At 31.5% G+C, this 15,000-nt stretch overlaps 2 protein-coding genes across 4 annotated transcripts in view; both read left to right on the forward strand.

Moving 5' to 3' along the window:
• Nucleotides 1–2,461, forward strand: part of bub1ba (BUB1 mitotic checkpoint serine/threonine kinase Ba) — a 12,561-nt gene extending 10,100 nt beyond the window's left edge. For all 3 annotated transcript variants that reach the window (XM_043218739.1, XM_043218738.1, XM_043218740.1), the window contains 5 exons: nucleotides 314–469; nucleotides 543–679; nucleotides 754–889; nucleotides 1,818–1,933; nucleotides 2,245–2,461. In XM_043218739.1, the coding sequence (XP_043074674.1) occupies nucleotides 314–469; nucleotides 543–679; nucleotides 754–889; nucleotides 1,818–1,933; nucleotides 2,245–2,359 (660 nt within the window). In that variant the 3' untranslated portion in view covers nucleotides 2,360–2,461. The remainder of the gene's footprint in view (nucleotides 1–313; nucleotides 470–542; nucleotides 680–753; nucleotides 890–1,817; nucleotides 1,934–2,244) is intronic.
• Nucleotides 2,462–7,214: 4,753 nt separating this feature from the next.
• Nucleotides 7,215–15,000, forward strand: part of pak6b (p21 protein (Cdc42/Rac)-activated kinase 6b) — a 22,896-nt gene continuing 15,110 nt past the window's right edge. The window contains 4 exon segments of the mRNA XM_043220309.1: nucleotides 7,215–7,401; nucleotides 8,267–8,398; nucleotides 11,546–11,605; nucleotide 15,000. The exon segment at nucleotide 15,000 is cut by the window's right edge and continues 213 nt beyond it. The gene's annotated coding sequence lies outside the window, so the exon portion shown is untranslated.

The following is a 15,000-nucleotide window of genomic DNA, read 5'->3' on the forward strand; positions in this document are numbered from 1 at the left end:
ATTTACTTTCATATTTAACTCTTTAGTATGTTTATTTGTTTTATATATTTATTTTTGTTAATTACCGTTTATTTCTTTTTCTGTATTTTTGTATTCTATATTTAATCTAATCTCAATTCTTAATACTTTCGTATTTTTTATATTTGTATAATTATTAATTTATTGCGATTTTACTGCTTTTTTTTTTATATATTCCTATGTTCTATATACGATTTAATATAGTCAATTTTTCTTTTATTGTTTTCACTTTTATATGTTTTATATATACGTCTTGTCCTTTATTGTGGTGGTGTCCCCTGTGTTTGTGGTCCAGGTGGACCGGTCCGGAGTGCCGTGGGATTTCTTCATCAGCTCTCAGCTCAGGTCTCGTGGCTCTGGTGAAGCGGACGCTGATGTTCAGGTCTGCTGTGACGTGTTCGAGGACGGCTGCTGGACTCTCTGGAGGCTTCCTCGTGGACACACTCTTCAGGTTGGGCTCGCTCGCGCTCCTCCTGGTTCTCGGTGTCGCTGTGTTTTCAGACTCTTCATGTCTCCTGCTGCAGGACCTCGTCTCCGAGTCCCGCGCTGGACACGACGTCTCTCTGTTAGTCGTTCTGCTTCTGGAGCTGGTGAAACGCCTTCATTCCTGTCGAGTGGTTCATGGAGGCCTGAGGCCGGCATCGCTGTATTATTACGTGAGGTACGTGAAGAAACGGCGCAGGAACGCGATGGATGCTGTTTCTGCTCGTTTCTCACCTGTGTCTGTGTCTTCAGCGGCATCACGGCGCTGGACTTCTCAAACTCAGTAGATCTTCAGCTCCAGACCGACGTCACAGCAGCTCAAGATCTTCCTTCTGCTCAGAAATACATTCAGCAGGGTCTTCTGATGCCTTCAGCCTCACCTTATCAGGTGCTTTCATCTGTACCTTTTTTTTCTCATTTATTAATTTTATTCTCTCTTTCTCTCTGTGTGTGTATGTGTGTGTGTGTGTGTGTGTGTGTGTGTGTGTGTGTGTATGTGTATATGTGTGTAATGTGTGTATAAATAAAAAAATATGTGTGTATATTGTGTATATATATATATATATATATATATGTATATATATATATATATATATATATATATATATATATATATATATATATATATATATATATATATATATATATATATATATATATATATATATATATATATATATATATATATATATATATATATATATATATACATATATATATATATATACACACATATATATATATATATATATATATATATATATATATATATATATATATATATATATATATATATATATATATATATATTTCTATGAAGTTAAAGTTATAGAATGTATAGAATTTTATTTAGAAATTTTATTTGTATTTTCTATTTTTATTTGTATATATATTATTATTTGTATTTATTCATTTTGTATTTAATTTGTATTTTATGTTTGTGTTTTTTGATATTTGTATTACACGTAATTTCATTTATTAATATTTGCATAAATCTAAAACATTTTGATATATTGTGTGTGTGTTTTTGGTTTGTATGTATTACACGTAATTTCATTTATTAATATTTGTATTTATATAGGTTATATGTGTTTATATTTGTATTTATATAATATTTTTTGTTGTGCTTTTTTTTTTTTATAGCTATTTTCATTTTTAATTGATTTATTTTTATGTTCAGTCTGCTGCAGGTTTATTTCTTGCTGATTTTTCTGTTTCACTGTAAAATGTCACGTTTAATAATTGAATAGCGTTGTGAATATAAATGTGCATCACCTTTAGAGAAAAATCACACAATGCACGAAACTGTTTTTCAGGTGGATCTGATCGGCGTCGCTGAAGTCGTTCACATGCTTCTGTTCAATCATCCTCTGAAAGTGAAGCAGGAGAACTCTTCCTGGAGTCTGGATGAAGGAGCAGGATCTCAGAGCAGGTAACAAGCAACTCTTTTAATGACAATTAAGTGTGAAGTTTTATATGCACGCTTTTTTATAATATGTTGCTCTCTTTAGCTGATACAAATCATGTTAATGTGGATTTTGACTTTAAAATAGTCCTATTTTTATAAAAACAAATGCATGTATTTTTGTTAACAATTTTTAAAAATATTTTAAAATAAAAACAATTATAGATGCTATGAATGTATATTTTGCATTATTGTTATTTTCATTATAATGAGAAAATTTCAGGGGGTTTTTTGTGATGAAATGTGAGTTTAATGCATGCATTGTTTTGTTTGGTCAGCGTTCCCGTCAAGTCTTTATGGAGAGACTTCTTCCACATGATTCTGAATCCAGAAGGAAAGTCTTCAGAGCTGCTTTTGTCTGAGCTCATCAGTACCGTGAAGAACAGCTTATGAAGCCAAGCTACACTCATTTATTGTAAAATAATAGTGCATATAAATTGATGTTATATATGTTGCTTTTTATACACGTTTAATAAACCATTTTTTACAACATGATTTTGGGTGGTTTTTTTTATCATATAGAAATGAAGAAAATCCCAGTTTAATCTGAGCACTTGAGTCCATGTGAAAGTTAGTCACCCAGTAGATCATTTTTATTAATGACTGGCATGTAATGAATAAAGAGTGTGTGACGTTATATTAAAAACAATAACTGCTATATATATATTTATATATATTTATTTTTATATATTTATTTTTATATATATATTTATATATATATATATATATATATATATTTTTATATATATATTTATTTATATTTATATATATATTTATTTATTTATATATATATTTATTTATACATAAATATCAGACAGGCACACATTTATTTATATATATATATATACATACACAATTGCATGAGTCACCTTTAAAGCAACAATTATTCAATTCATTTAGACTTTTCATGACTGCATTTTCTAATTGCACTCTTACAATAAGAGATTATTAATTAACATTAAATCTGTCCTGGTAATGAGACTCACGTTAGCGTTAATAAACACATCAGTCGCCTGTTAGTTCCTGTCTATTCAGGGTTCACTTCGTGCACTGGTAAGTGTTGAAGTGTACTAAATGCTGATGTAGTTAACATTACTGTAAAGTTTCACTGCCTTTGCATTTACCTTCATATGAAAGATTATGAGACTAATCTTAAACAGAAAGCAGAGCGTGAGAGTTATGAACACGACTGTACGTGTGTTAATGTTTGACCTCCTCGGGGAGGACTTCACCGCTCTTTTGTTAGTTAAATGACTCAAGATTGTGACGAGGAGACACGAGCAGCACTCCTGAACATCTGCTGGGTAAGAGACTTCTGAATTAACTCTCAACACAACTCTATTATTCCGGCAGTAAGTGTACTTGAGTATATTGAGAGCTGAGCTGTGACTCCTTAAGAGTCCTTAAAAACCGATCGTCTGAAACTTCTCTTTATGTTTGTGAGCTGCAGAGCTGTCATAACCTTCACATATATGTGTGTGTGTATACAGTATATATATGTATGTGTGTATATATGATGTGTTTATATATATATATATATATATATATATATGTATATATATATATGTTATATATATATATATATATATATATATATATATATATATATATATATATATATATATATATATATATATGTATATATATATATATATATATATATATATATATATATATATATATATATATATATATATATATATATATATATATATTGTATATATATATATATGTATATATATATATATATGTATATATATATATATATATGTATATATATGTATATATGTATATATATGTATATATGTATATATATATATATATATATATATATATATATATATATATATATATATATATATATATATATGTGTGTATATGTTTATGTATATATGTATATATATGTATGTGTATATATATGTATATATGTGTATATATATATATGTATGTATATATATATATATCTGTTCTGTTTATGATTTGCTGCTTTTTAAGAGAGTTTGCAGATGTCAAATTAAACTTATATATGTTTTTTTTATTTCATGCAAAAGTTGATGTTAACTCATCTAGGCTTTCACGCGGCGTTTATGAATGAGTCTTTACTTTTGAACCAATCTAGTGAGTCTATGATTCAAGAGAGTCGCTTGCCCAATGAATCAGCCGTTCGAACGAATCGGTTGAGTTGAATGATTCAGTGTTCACAAACATTTGGCGCAAAAAGATGGCACGCATTTAACAAGGTTAGAATTTGTGGGTATTTTAAAATGGAAAAATGGCATTACAAAGGTTGTAAAATAAGTCAATAAAGAAAAAATAAAGAGTTAAATTTCTGTCATTAATCAGAAGGTGTCTGTTGCTAATTTTGTTTTTGCAAACTATTAAATATAATTCACAAATCATGCAATATCGTACATTTAAAAGAAGTGCTTTTATCTAACCAAGCCAGTTAATCCTTCTCACTTTTAATCCGCCTTTAATTTTCTTTTTTTAATATTGTTATTCTCAAACATCTTTAATTCGGGTTGCCGTGCCGCACGAGAAGGTTTGGAGGAGATGCTGGTGATGCTGATGGTGGAAAGCTCATCCCATTCATTACATCTTAAGACGTATTATTGGATATTTACATAATAAAAGTATCTGCCGCACAGTTTTTGTCCATGTGAATATCAGCATCTGCACCAAATGGCTTATTTTTTGCTCCTTTTGAGTTATTTTCCTCCATATTTTTACTGTAATCGATTACATAAGCCATAAAAAGCCTGGTGGATCAAATGTGACGCAACACAAACGCACACTTTTTCAATAGTTTCATATTTAACTGTCGTTTCATGTCTGGGTTAATTTCACCTCTGCTTTTGTTAAACATTAGCTGTACTTTTGCACACGATTCAAGACCGATTCACAGTAAATATTCATTTTTTTTTTATCGTTAATCGCGAGCTTCTCTGGAAAACGCGGTCAGCTGAGTGAATATTAGTAGGTGTCTTTAACTGATTGCTAGCTAGTTGTTGGTTATATGTGAGCGTGCATCATCTCTTATTAGAAACCGATAGCAAACTCATTATTGTTCACATTAAATTAGCTTTTGGGAAATAAAATAGACAAATAGAGAGCCTACAAATGTAAGTGGAGGGCAGCTGAGCAAACCTGGGCTCAATTACACGAGAAATCATTTTATTATCGCGATGCATTGAATGCAATCCTTTAATGAACTTGCTTTCCTTCAAGCAGCGCAGGCTTCGTCGGATTCGGTCTCATTGATCTCGTTTTTCGAGCGAATGTTGTCAGCCGTTTCGCTTCTTCACTCATCAACTAATTGAAAGAAAACAAGCCGACGAAAACATTGACTGAGGATTTGGAGATTTTTTTTTGCCGTAATGATTTACAAGCAGTTTTCATTTTTGACCCGGAACACCAGAGTAGCGAGAAAGAGGAGAGACCTCCCTCCGAAACGCAAAAATAATATTTTTTTTATTTGGCTAGACGTTGTTTTATCGTGTTTGAGTAAAGCCGGTGCAGTTTAGTCCCATGTAAAAAGAAAAGAAAAACTTCTATTTAATCGTAATATTGCATACAAAAAGGTTTAGTTTTCAGGATAGTTTTAAAGACGCTTTCTCAAATCAGTTCAACAAGGCCTGTGCCATGAAGACAAACAAAAGACAAACCAAATCGGTGCTAAGTGAAAGGAAACTAGCTGACAAAAAGATTGCAAAAACCCCAAATATTGCATAAAACAAAATAAAACGAAACAAAATTGCATAAAGAGATTTACAAACAATTATTTGTCGGCGGGTCATTTTTGACCCGGAAAAAATACCATTAGAGGTTTTCTTAATATTTAGAATTTATTTTCGATTTTATTTAAAGCTATGGTCATTTTTTTTGGCATTTTAATTTTTTTAATTGTCTGTATATAATTAAATCCCAATTTCTGTTTGATAGTTTTATACATAAAGTTACATATTATTAAAGATTTATTAATTTAGTTATGTTTTTTTTTTTTTTTTTTTTTGTCATTTTTATTTCAGTTTTAGCCCTTTTAACGTTTGACTTAAAAAAAAAAAAATCTTATTTCATTTCAAGAAACAATTTTTTTTTTTACGGTTTTAGTTTTAATTTTAGTTCATTCTAATAACCCTGTCCCGGCTTGAATTTATAGTGAGATAAATCAATATTTATTTTATTTTTATTTATGTAAGGCCACAAATTAACTGCAATAATGAAGATAATTGAGAATAATATTAAATATTAATATTAAAACCCAACACTAAAATGTACGGTAATGAGAATTTTAAGAGAAAACGTGATTTACTTTGATTCGCGCAAAAATGCAAAAAAAGATAATGGCTGCATTTTCCCGTAAAATAGCCGTTTTTTTTCTTTTGATTGTGAGATGATGCTGATGTTTTAATGATATCTATATGTACAGTTTAACTGTAAAGTGCTTGTAAAAAGCAGTAAAATCCGCTTCGAGTTATTTGTAGGCGGGTCATTTTAGAGCAAGTGTAGCAAGCAGTATTAAAACTTTATTTTTTCCCCAAAAAGGAAAGTTTTAATAAGTTTTAGTCCAGTGTGCTAACGAAACCTAGTTTTTAATATTTCTAAAAGACTGAATCTAAGATTTGACGATGTTGCACAATATACAAGAAATCAAATTAGTTTTTTTAAGAGCCGCCTGGTCCTGGGTCTCATTGATATATAGTTGCATTGAATGTTAAATGAATTAAATGAAATTAAATAGTCAGAATTACCTACAAATAATGCAAAAACCGTAGTTTGACAAAAAGATCACACGAAACAAAAAGAAATGGTTATAAAATCCAAACTAATGTACAATAATCCCCTGAAAAAACCTCTTTAGTTGCTGCACCGTGAATGAGCGAAACGCACAGTTTGCAATATCATAGCATTCATTTTTAAGAAGAATATTTGATGATTATGCATCTTTGTGAAGCTGGTTGATCGTGGCTCTCCCGGCCTCAGTGTTCATGTGCGTGTGGTCAAATAAACTTCGACCTAAAGAAGAGCAGAGAGACGCTTCCCAAGCTCACAGCCTCGACTGGCGTCTTCATTCCCCTGAAGACTGAACCCAAGATGTGCTGGTAACGTGACGTTCTGACCGGAGACGGGTGAGGCGTCTTCTGGCGGTGTCCTGCTGTATCTCCGGTGCTTTAGCGGCCCGCAGCACACTACAAGTCTGTCATGTGAGTGAGTCAGCGTGGATAGAGACGCTCCCAAACCCTCAGAACATGCAGCGGCACGCACGAGTGTGTGTGTGTGTGTGTGTGTGTGTGTGAGGCCGAATAGCTCTCTTCCCGTCTCAGTTTTCCCTCTCTTTCGTCTCAGAGCGGAGCTGCAGGTCCTGGACGGCGGCGGCGGTGGTCTTTGTCTCGGTGGCCGGAGACGGGACGGGGCGAGGGATCTTGAAGACGCAGGTGAGCGGCCTTGTCCTCGTCTTTCCGGTTCTCTGGAGCACGCTTTCTCTCGTTCCTCTGCCAGGCTCAAACGAGCGACTCTTCTGGCTCATGTTTCAACCCAAAAGCGAACTGAATCAGCGACTTTAAGTGATTTAAAGAACGTCAAACACGTCTACGGCCGAGTTTTCGTGACGGTTATTACTGTAATGGAGACATTCTGTGCTGTTTTAGTGTCATTAGAATTTATTTTCGATTTTATTTAAAGCTATAGTCATTTTTTGGCATTTTTATTTTTTTAATTGTCTGTATGTAATTAAATCCCAATTTATGTTTGATATTTTTATACATAAACTTACAAAGATTTATTAATTTAGTTATGTTTTTACATTTTTTTGGGCATTTTTATTTTAGCTTTAGCCCTTTTAGTACTTAGTTATCGTTTATTTTAACGTTTGACTTTAAAAAAAAAAAAAATTATTACTATTTTTCTTTTACGGTTTTAGTTTTAATTTTAGTTCATTCTAATAACCCTGTCCCGGCTTGAATTTATAGTGAGATAAATCGATATATATTTTATTTTTATTTATGTAAGGCCACAAATTAACTGCAATAATGAAGATGATTGAGAATAATATTAAATATTAATATTAAAACCCAACACTAAAACGTCCGGTAATGAGAATTTTAAAAGATTTACTTTGATTCGCGCAAAATGCAAAAAAGATAATGGCTGCATTTTCTCGTAAAACAGCGTTTTCTTTCTTTTGATTGTGAGATGATGCTGATGTTTTAATGATATCTATATGTACAGTTTAACTGTAAAGTGCTTGTAAAGAACTTCCGCTCTGAATCGTGTTGAAAGTTATTGGTTTGGTTTCAGCAGATGTTGATCAAGCTGCATTAAACCGTCAGAGTTGGGTTAAGGCCGGTCTTTTGCCTGTCTAAACAGAGCGGGACATTCCTGGACATGGACTTTGCATAAACCTGGGCTTGATGAAGAGGAAAAACATTCAAGGTGATTTCTAAAGCGTTCTTCAGCCTTATAACAGCTTAGATAGATTACAGCTGATCTCATTTTTTTTTTTTTTTGCTTAGAATTAGGTTAATTTATGAATATTATGCCTATATAAGTCCAGGCAAGGTTATGATGTTCAAAAATATTTTGTAATATTATATAATAATGTATGATATCTAAATAAATAAAATATAAATAAAAATAAAATATATATAAAATATATAAATAAAAATAAAATATGTACATTAAAAAGATGTCACACTTTCCTTTCGTTTAGCGTGATGTCTAAAACAACTTTAAATTTAAATGGAATTAGGAAAAATAAAAGCAGCGCTGTCAAACAATTAATCGCATCCAAAATAAAAGTTTTTGTTTATATAATATATGTATGTGTGCTATGTATATTTGTTTTGCATTTATAAAGACATGCACATACAGTATATATTTAAAAAAAAATATATATATATATATATGTTTATATATTTATATTGTAATACTTTATATTTGATAAATATATGTGATAGTGGCGTCAAACAATTAATTATGATTAATAAATCCTCAAAAATAAAAAATAAATTGTTGACATAATATATGTGTGTTTTGTGTATAGTTATTATTTATGTATATGCGTAATACATATTTATATATATTTATTATGTGACCAAAAACCTTGTGATTATTTACGATTAATCGTTTGACGGCGCTAATAATCTATTTATAAACATAAGATATTTTTTTAATGTGTGTAAATATATATACGTAATAAATATACACAGTACACACACATATAGTATGTCAAAAAATCTGATTAATGGTGATTATTTGTTTATAACACATTTTACGAAAATGACGAAGATGGCAAAATCGCACAAAAAGCAATTAAACCAGACTACAAAAAAATAAAAACGCTTTAAAATATGTACTGCATGCGATCTATAATAACGGCTTCATGATATTACAATAACACATATTTTACAAATATCAATCAATTTTAACGCGACACAGGAATGCTACAGAAATGCTCTCAGTCCCAGCGCTGCAGCAGTATTTAGTGTTTTAATAGTAAATATTCATGCATCTTTTTGTTTGTTGTTTGTCGTGAAACGCTCAACCAGTTTGGTGACTGTAAACCAATCTGGAGCAGAATCAGAGGCAGGGCGTTTCTACGGTAACCTGACGCTTACTGTATCTCCTGCAGAAACTTTATACAAGTGCTTGTCCAGCATCAAAAACAGGAAAATAAGAAAAGCGTGCGATACGCTGAAAAAAGATTTGATTTGATTGGACAATCTCGCATTACAAAGAAACGGTAACAGATCGCGTTTTACGGTAAAAAAAAAAAGGCATGCTCCAATAATGTTTGCTTTATTAGAAATGAATCGTTTCTGTCCAGCTGATTCTATTCTTTAAGAGCGCAGAGAAACGTAAACATCTCTTCGTACGATATACCTCCATGTCCACTCGACTACGTTCTCACAACGTTCCCGCAAGGTTTTCTGAAAGCCACGAACAAAGCTTCCTTCATTTCACGTGTGACGTTAAAACCTTTGCTGAAGTTAACCCTCATATCCCTCACTGAACCTTTTCTGAAGCATTTTAGTCGATTTCGTTTCGGAATGCGTTTTTAAAAAAAAAATATCGAAACGTAACGTTTCCGTAACGTTTGCAAAATGTTCACGTTTAGCCGTTTAACCATTGTATATGCCATATAGAGTTTTTAATAATAATAGCCCTTAAATTCAAATGTTATCTGGCGCTTAACAATGTTAGCATAAAACATTAGCATAAAAACGTCAATTATGCATCGTTCATGTAACGTTTTTCTTTTTACTACTTGTATTGGTACGTTTATGAAAAAAAGCCTTTTTAAAACATTTTGAACGTTCTGAGAACATTTAGAAGTAACGTTTCCATAACGCACTGGGAACGTTAGCACAACGTTCTTAGAACAACCTAATTTTAAGTCAGGAACTTTTTTTTAATTTTTATTAATGCATCATTAATTTTACGTTTTACCGGGCGCTTGTCGGCTTTGTTTCAAATGCCTTTCAGAATGCTCGGAGAGAATTTAAACGTAACGTTCACAAAATGCGAAATAATAAACATTTGCACGCAACCAAGAAAATACGCTTTTTAACCAGCGCCATTCAGAACTGGCTAGAAAACGTTCGCAAAACTCATGAATTCACGTTCCGTCAACGTCGTGAGCAAATCTTCTTCTCGTAACGTTAATATAATACAGTGTTCTAGAACTTTTCTGAAGCATTCGACGTTTTTTGAACGTTATTGTTTTAAATGTCACTGCCTGTTTCCAAACGTTTAGAAAACGTTCAGAAGTAACATTCATATAATGCAACGTTTGCATAATGTTAGTGCTGTCATGCATTTGAAAGTGTTTGTTTACATCATACACATTATTATATTTATCTAAACACACACACGTTTTGAAAATATCCACGTTGATGCATTTATATATTCTTAATTTTTGTATTATATAGAAATATTATAATACATAAACAATATATTTTTCTTAAATATATGCATATTGTATTTATATGTGCGCATACGTGACAAAAATACCATGGATGTGATTTATAGTGAACAATCATTTGACCGTACTTGTTTTAATACGTTCGGAGAACGTACTTGTAACGTTTCAGCAACGTTCGCCAAATTAACAAATGGAACGTTCCTTAAAAACACATTTTTAAAAAAAACAAAAATCGGACGTTTTAAATGTTCATTAACATACTTTTATTAGCTGGCCACCAAAAAAGAGACCAGTTTCTCAACTTTGTCCTGAAGGATATGACTCTGAGTAAACATGGCAAAAGTGGGCGTTCCTGACCTGTTTAATGTGGAGTATTGACATGCATTTTAGCAAAGCAAAAAAAAACAAGGTATGCGATAGTTGCGTAACTACCTGCACACCCCTAAAGTCAGGCTTTCAGATAAACAAGCCCTCGCTATTATAACCAGGGCTTTTGTTGCTGGCATCTGATCCAGCCTGGCATGTGGAGATATAGGTCACGAATGCTCTCGTGTCACGACGTGCTTCTTCGCCGTCTCCACATCATCAGCGTGTGTACACGCTCCTCCACGCCCGCTCATCAAACAGCTCACATCCTGTGTTTCTGTGCCCATCAGACTCTGCCGAGAGACGAGAGGAATGAGCTGAACTGAGGGAAGTCAAACACAGATCCACAGGTAAGAGGCTTCGTGGGTTTTTTTATAGGTCAAAAGTTTTCACTCCCCCCTTTCAGAATCTGCACAGCTCTAGATACCTGACCAAAACGAAAGGGATCGCTGTTTATTTAGTGCTAAGATGTTTCACATCTAGTCCCTGTTCAAAAGTTTTCATCCCCTTGATTCTTAATGCACCGTTGTGCTTTTTTGTTTCCTTCTCGAGTCTCTGTTCTTCAGCTCCGACTAATTCTTTGGTTTTCAAGCATTTTTTATATTTAAAGCCTCTCTAACAATGGCTACATGATTTTGAGGTGCATCTTTTCACAACTGAGGGACTCATGTGCAAGTATTACAGAAGGTTCAACGCTCTCCGATGCTCCAGAAGAAAAAAAAAAACATGCATCTGGGGGGGGGCTGAAAACTTTTGAACCAAATGGAGATGTGCGCGTCTTTCTTATTTTGCCTATATATCATACTGCTTTTCATTTAGTACTGCCCTTCAGAGGCTACAGTAGATGGTTACGTGTTTCCCCGAAGACCAAATAAGTTACGTTTATCCTGATCTTTAAATTCTCTTCAATATATGCTTATATATGACAAGCGTGTGAACCTTCCCTAACAGCTGGCTGTGTAAAGGTCATTGTTGGAATGGGTTCAGATACACAAAATACTGGAAAAACAAGGAGTTTGTGAGAGCTGAAGGATTTTCCTGAACCCTAACCATATGTTTTTTTAATCGGTCTGCTTAATCTGATATTAAAAGATGGATTGAGGGTGGCACAATTATATATCTCAGGTGTAACGTGAAATTTATATTTTTAGAGATGTGTGTCCAGGTTATTTATCAGGATATTTTTAGTGTGTAATTACTATATATTTTTTACATTTATTTATTTTATTATATCATGATTATTTCAAATTAAAAACATACAAAATTTTTTTTTTTTTTTTATTATTTTCTATTTTTATTACTTAAAATAAAATAAATTTTAACCGAAATAAAATTTGTATATATATATATATATATATGTCTCTTTTTCTTAAAGTTAAAATAGTAAAATGAATAAAACTTAATAAGCTAAACTAAAAACTATTTAGACATAGTTATAATAAACTGATGAAAATGATGCAAAAAACACAATATTAAACGTAAAAAAAAAAAAAAAATATATATATATATATATATATATATATATATATATATATATATATTCTGATGATATATGAATATATATATATATATATATATATATATATATATATATATATATATATATATATATATATATATATATATATATCATCAGTTTTGTTCTTCCCAAAGCTCAAATATAGTGTGAAATGTGCTGACAATATACTGGCAAATTTCTAAAAATATAGAGGACATATGTTATGATTATTATTTGTGAAAACCGACTTTATAAACACAATAGATAAAGCAAAAGCCCCTGGCAGAATAAAATGAATAGATTTTCATGCATGTTGCGTATCTTGTTATTTGAAGTATTTATTGCTCACTGTTTAGTGTTCACTAGCGAGCAAATATTGATTGACAGCTTTCATGAGAGCAGTCTGTGTCTGTGTAAAGATCTGAGGTGTTAACATCCACTAAATGAAGCTCTGAAGCTCTTGACTAAACTAATGAGGGGCCGCGGGTCTTTATAGATAACCCTGAACATCGGTGCATGTTTGCAAAAGCCTTGAAGAATCTGCAAGATGTTTATTACTAATATATATGCATGTTGTTTTAATTTGATGTTACATACAGAAGACAGAATAATACCTGAGATGACACGCAATAGATATTTCACTCCCTTTTGACCTTATTTTTCATGATAATAACATCTGACAGAAATTATATATCTGATATTAAGCTTTTATATATTATATGTGCTGTTGATAACATTTTATTTTTAACATTATTATGTAATTGTTAGTTTGGTGGGTAAATCTCACCAAAAATATATATATATATATATTGTGAACATATAATATAAAAACATATTTCACTCATTACTTTTCAAGCATGATTTTTAATGATAGTAATTAAAATAATATAGTAGATGTCACTTATCTTCAGATATATATATATATATATATATATATATATATATATATATATATATATATATATATATGTATATGTATATATATATATATATATGTTTAACTTTATGTAATTATTATATAATTAAATCTCAGAAAAAGTAATGTTTTGTGTAAGTAAAATATTTGCAATATTTACAAATATTTATATTATATATATATATATATATATATATATATATATATATATATATATATTTATTTATTTATTTTATTTTTACTTTTTTGAAAGTAACAATAATATCAGACAAAATGCTATGCACTAATATATATATATATATATATGTATATTATTGCATAGCATTGAACTGCACTGATATGTATTATGTGTTAAATAATAGCTTAAAGATGAAAAGTATCATTATATTTGCACACATTCGTTGTTGTTGTTGTTGTTGATGCTGAGGGTCATGAAAGGTAACGAGGAAAAACTATTAGTGAGGAGATGTTTGGACGCTGATGAAATCCCCCGAGGAGGTGATGAGGATGATGATGATGATGATGATGATGATGATGGAGTTCATGATTGATTTCCACAGACACGTGAGACGATTCAGTGCTTGTCCTCACTTATCATCACGGTTTTTAGTTTTGTTTTCATCAGACAAAAAGACCCGAACGAGTCCAGAAAACAGTTGTTTGAACGTCAAACAAAACGTGCTTAAGATGTAAAAACATAAGACAAAGAAATCACAGATGCGCAATTTTATTTTAATATTATTATGCAAATATTATCTGTAGCCTCTCACAAAATCATATTTCACTCCAGAATCAATGCATTATATGAGATTTAAGCAAAAACATTTTTATATTAAAATATAAAAAAATATAGGCAGCTGATATTAGCGCAAAACATATATATAAATATATTTAATAATTATTTAAAAATGATAAATAATAACAAATAGATACATAATAATATAATAAAATTTTTAGTCATTATTTTATTTAAATTATTTATTTGCATTATTAGTGACAATTTATACGGGCAAAAAGCAGGATAAAACTTTATAAACGTACGGCAGGTGCTAATATCGGTCAGCGTCTGATACTGAAACGATCCAAACAATCCTGAGGGACTAAAGGCTCCTCAGAAGATGAAAGTCTGAGTTTTATGAGCTGTATGGGTTTTTCCGTCCCACAGCTCCGGGACATCACGTGGTCTCCTTCACTGACCGCAGCCGTATAGATCCACTACATCCACTCACTACTAGCCTCAGGTCCAAGGGGGCGTGTCCCGGGGGGCCTGACTCCGCCCCCGTGCTGTTTTCTCCGCTCGCATGATGGCACAGACTCTTGTTTCCGGCAGG

Source organism: Puntigrus tetrazona, chromosome 20, assembly GCF_018831695.1.
Source record: "Puntigrus tetrazona isolate hp1 chromosome 20, ASM1883169v1, whole genome shotgun sequence".
NCBI lineage: Eukaryota > Metazoa > Chordata > Actinopteri > Cypriniformes > Cyprinidae > Puntigrus > Puntigrus tetrazona.